The following is a 4,658-nucleotide window of genomic DNA, read 5'->3' as shown; positions in this document are numbered from 1 at the left end:
AATATATTCTTTCATACTTTTCAATTCGTACTATAATTCAATCTATATTAAAATTCTTATTTGTTATGCAATTCAATATGACAATATTAAAACACTATTATAATACCCTGTGCGTGACAAATAAATCTGGTTGTTCAAATACTAGAAATAGGAAGCAGCATATATTATAATTATTGTTAATTTTATCGTTATTATAACATATATATAATATAATATTTAAACATATGTCAGTCAGAAAAGGATGATTGAGTAGTAAAATAGTCAAACATAATATTAGCAATATAACAATATTAAAATTCATATTTCTGTTCAACAATATTATATTATTCCATTGCCCGTTAAAAATTATATTCTCCATTATTTGTTTTATAATTCTCCATTAATTCTCTATTAAATTTACTAAATTTCAAACTCCCATTAAAACTCAACTGCATGGCTAAATTATTAAGATTTAAATAAAAAAAATCCTTAAAAACATGCATGCTTAATTCCCAGTTAAAATCAAATTCAATCTCCTAACTCCATGTTGTACTCAGACACTCCTAAATCACCTATAAATATAGCCCAAAACCCAGCACTCCATCACCAAGACTGAAACAAAAGATTGAGTAAGAAGAGCCCTTTGGAGCTTGGCTTTTCAATCTGGAGCATTCCATTCTATTAACTTTAGTTTCTATAGGTGAAGTAAGAATTATAAGTTCTTTTTTGGTGATTATGCAGTTTATGTTTTTTTTTTTTTTAATGTTGTAGTACAAAATGCTATATTCATGCTTTAGTTTGCTTTTATATTTATTTATTAACTGTTTTCTATTATAGTTGTTTCTCTTGAATTTTCACATATTGCAGAAAGTATTCCAGCAAGGCATTGGTGATCATCATTCTCAATTTTATTGGGTAATAACAGATTAACAGTTTCAATCTTTTTTAAAAATTTTATTTCATTCATATTTTCTTGATGTCATTTATAGAATTATGGCCAAGATGTTGGCTAATAGAATGAAAACGCTTATGGGTGATCTCATCTCGGAATCCCAGAGTGCGTTTATTCCAGGGAGATTAATTACAGATAACATATTGGTAGCAGCGGAGGTGGGACACTACTTAAACAGGAAACAGTGTGGTGTTGTGGGGTGGAGTGCGCAAAAGTTAGACATGTCAAAGGCTTATGATAGAATGGAATGGACGTTTCTGGAAAGAATGTTGATTGTTATGTGATTTAGTGAGAAGTGGATCCAACTTATTATGCTATGTGTGACGATAGTTGATTATACTGTGATGGTGAATGGTGTAGTAAGGGGGCGTGTAAGGCCGACTCGTGGCCTCAGACAGGGGGATCATCTTTCCCCTTATTTATTTATTATCTGTGCTGAGGCACTTTCAATGTTGTTGCAAAGAGAACAGGTGGCATGATCAATACATGGGTGTAGAGTTGCGAGGGGTGCACATCCCGTATCACATTTGTTTTTTGCAGATGACAGCCTGCTTTTTTCAAAGCAAATATCCAGGAAGCTAGTGTCATCAAGCAATGCTTGGTAAGGTACGATAAGTTATCCGGGCAGGTGGTGAATTATAATAAGTCCAATATATGCTTTAGCCGGAACACTCACGAGGAGGACAGAACGCAAGTAGCGAGCTGCCTTGAGGTTGAACAAGCGACCAATTTTGAGAAATATCTTGGCCTACCATCTTTTGTGGGCAGGAATAAGAGAGATGTTTTTTCTTATGTGGAGGAAAAAATCAGCCAAAGGATTGGATCGTGGAGTAAAAAGTTGCTATCTCAGGCTGGTAAGGAAGTGTTGTTGAAAAGCGTAGCTCAATCTATGCCTACTTTTTCAATGAGCGTTTTTTTATTACCTGAGACAATTTGTCAGTCCATTGAGCGAACCATGAATAAATTCTGGTGGGAAAATGGCAGGGAAAGGGGAATACATTGGAAGGCTTGGGATAGATTGTGTTTCCCTAAGAAATTTGGTGGTTTGGGTTTTAAAGAGTTAAGAGCGTTTAACCTGGCCATGTTAGGAAAACAGGCATGTCGTTTTCTTACTAACCCAGGATCTCTTGCAGCAAGAATATATAAGGCTCGTTATTACCCCACAACTAGTTTTGTTGATGCTACTATTGGGAATTGCCCAAGTTTCTGTTGGAGGAGTATAATGGCGGCACACGCAATAGTGACAGCTGGGGTGCGACGTAGAATTGGAAACGGACAGACAACTCTAATATGGGGTCATCCTTGGCTGCCGGATAATCCTAGCCCCTTGGTACAAACGGATATTCCAGAAGAATTAAGAGAAGCACGAATAGCAGGTTTAATTGATCCACGAACAAACACATGGGATCCGCTTATTCTATCTGATCTTTTTATTCTTGAGGATGTGAACCGGATAATTATGATCCCTGTTAGCCCTGACTACGATGACTCATGGTATTGGATGGGAGACCCAAAAGGGACATATACAGTTAAGACGACGCTTATAGGCGTATTGTTGGAGATTTTGAGAATAACCCAGGTGCTTTTGATAAATGGGTTTCGATGTAGAAATTAAAGGTCCCACCCAAGTAGAAGACGTTTTTATGGAGAACCATATGTGATATTCTACCCACTACCACTAATTTGATTATAAAGAGAGTGGAAGTGGACCCAATATGCCCAATGTGTGCTTTAGATCATGAAGATGTGTTGCATGCTTTAGTGTTCTGCGAATATTCTACACTTATTTGGAATATAACACAATTGCCTATCACAAATATTGCTACAGATTCCTTTTCAACATGGCTAATGGGGGCTTTGGCGGTCTTAACGGAAGAGAAAAGCCGGCTCTTGGTGGCCGTGCTATACCATATTTGGAGAGGCCGCAACTCAGCCGTGTGGAAGGGGGCCATGATGCGGCCAGCCGACGTCGCGAGAGGAGCGACAGCGTCCATGCAGGCGTACGGCAGTGCACATCACCGCCAAGCACTGCCGGATCCGACACCAATGACTGGAACGAAGACGCATGGCAACCTGAGATGCTATGTGGACGCGGGTTTTCAACAAGGCACCGGGGAGGCCACGTATGGAATTGTTTTAATATCACAGGAGGAATCCTTCATAGCGGCAAAAAATGGCAAATCGCCATTTTGTTTCTCACCACTGATGGCAGAGGCACTGGCTTATAAGGAGGCGCTATCTTGGCTACTAGAAAGGAACATCACATCAGTATGCCTTCTCACGGATTGCATGGTTTTACGGAGTGCTGTGCAGCAGCAAAATACACCGATCTACTCGTATGTTGGGGTCATGGTTGACCAATGCAGAACATTAATGTCTTTATTTAGTCATATTTCGTTAAATTATGTTCCTAGATAGGTTAATTTGCATGCGCATACTTTAGCTTCATTAGCTTTTACTCAGGATCCTTCTATGTATTGGGATTCTATCCCTCCTGACTATATTACAGCTTTGATTCATTAATACAATCTGCCAATTGGTTTTAAAAAAATAAAAAATTATTTCAATCTGTAACTAATTTCTTTTATTATTAGGTTGATGTTGAGACATAGTGCTGGATTGAAGAATAAAGTGATGACTTAGAAGGGTTCAAGTATTGTGTAGTTTTTTCCTCTTTTATATGTATCACATTTTTTGCAATAGGTTTCAAGTATTCTGTAATATACAAATATGTTTTTTTCAAGTGTATTAAGATTGATTCTATTATTTTGAACAATAATATTTAGGGAATTGTGTTTTTCGATCTCCAGTACACTGAAAATTTTATTCTATTGGATTCAAATAACTTAATAACTTAATGTATCAATAGATTGACAATGGTGAAGTTGTGGGTAGGTGATAGTTCAGTGGTAAAGAGGCGTCTTCTGAATGAGTACAGTTCTCATCAACCCAAACATCAAAGAACAAAGGTGTGACACCCCGGAAATTAATCCCTTAAACCCAAATTAATTATTTAATTATTTCCTAATTACCCTTATAATTCTTCTTATAATTTATCCTTGAATTTAGTTAGGGGATCTAGTTTGACCCAAATCCCTTAACCTTTTTAATGTGGTCTATGGGTTGGACCTTAGGCTATGACCTTTGTACTCTAGTCTTTGCTTAAATGAAACCCTTCTAGCCTTTATGTGGAAAGAAGAGGCCCTTCATGGTCATTTCACAATTTATAACTTGAAACCCAAGCCACTATCTAGACACACTCACCCTAGCATTCCCATACTTGGCCAAAACTCTCTCAACATTTTAGCTTGTTCTTCAAGCCACCCTAACTCTCCCATTCTACCCAAGAGAGCTCTTCACCCCCTCACCCAAGAAAGCCAAGCAAGACTCTATCTTTCACCATCATCAAGCTTAGGAAGGGTATGTACTAGGATTATATAGTCTTATTTCATAGTTTTGCTTCTTTGTTATTGATAAGTGTTAAAATGTGCTACTTTTATGGGGTATTTAGGAGTAATATTTTGCTTAATTAGAGTCCTTTAGGACTATTATATGCTTAGAATAGCTTAATTTGATTGAAGTTAGGCATAAGGACTAGTTTTGGTTACATTTGTGCTAAATAGCAAAATATTGACAATTTAACTCATTTCAGCGACAGTTTGGAAGAAAACTCATATCTGGAGCTAGGAGTGTCCGATCGAGGTGATTCAGATGGCCATGGATTTGC

The 4,658-nt window shown here is 37.2% G+C and overlaps 1 protein-coding gene across 1 annotated transcript; it reads left to right on the top strand.

The window, feature by feature from the left end:
• The first annotated feature begins 972 nt into the window (after positions 1–972).
• Positions 973–3,349, top strand: LOC109169222. The gene is made up of 3 exons (XM_019318068.1): positions 973–1,206; positions 1,506–2,510; positions 2,627–3,349. Exons 1-3 carry the CDS (start codon positions 973–975, stop codon positions 3,347–3,349), a joined length of 1,962 nt encoding a protein of 653 aa, XP_019173613.1.
• The last annotated feature ends 1,309 nt before the right edge of the window (positions 3,350–4,658 follow it).

The sequence above is a fragment of the Ipomoea nil genome, unplaced genomic scaffold (genome assembly GCF_001879475.1).
Source record: "Ipomoea nil cultivar Tokyo-kokei standard unplaced genomic scaffold, Asagao_1.1 scaffold3265, whole genome shotgun sequence".
Taxonomy (NCBI): Eukaryota; Viridiplantae; Streptophyta; class Magnoliopsida; order Solanales; family Convolvulaceae; genus Ipomoea; species Ipomoea nil.
The sequence above is the reverse complement of the archived record's forward strand: the minus strand, read 5'-3'. Positions and strand labels throughout refer to the sequence as shown.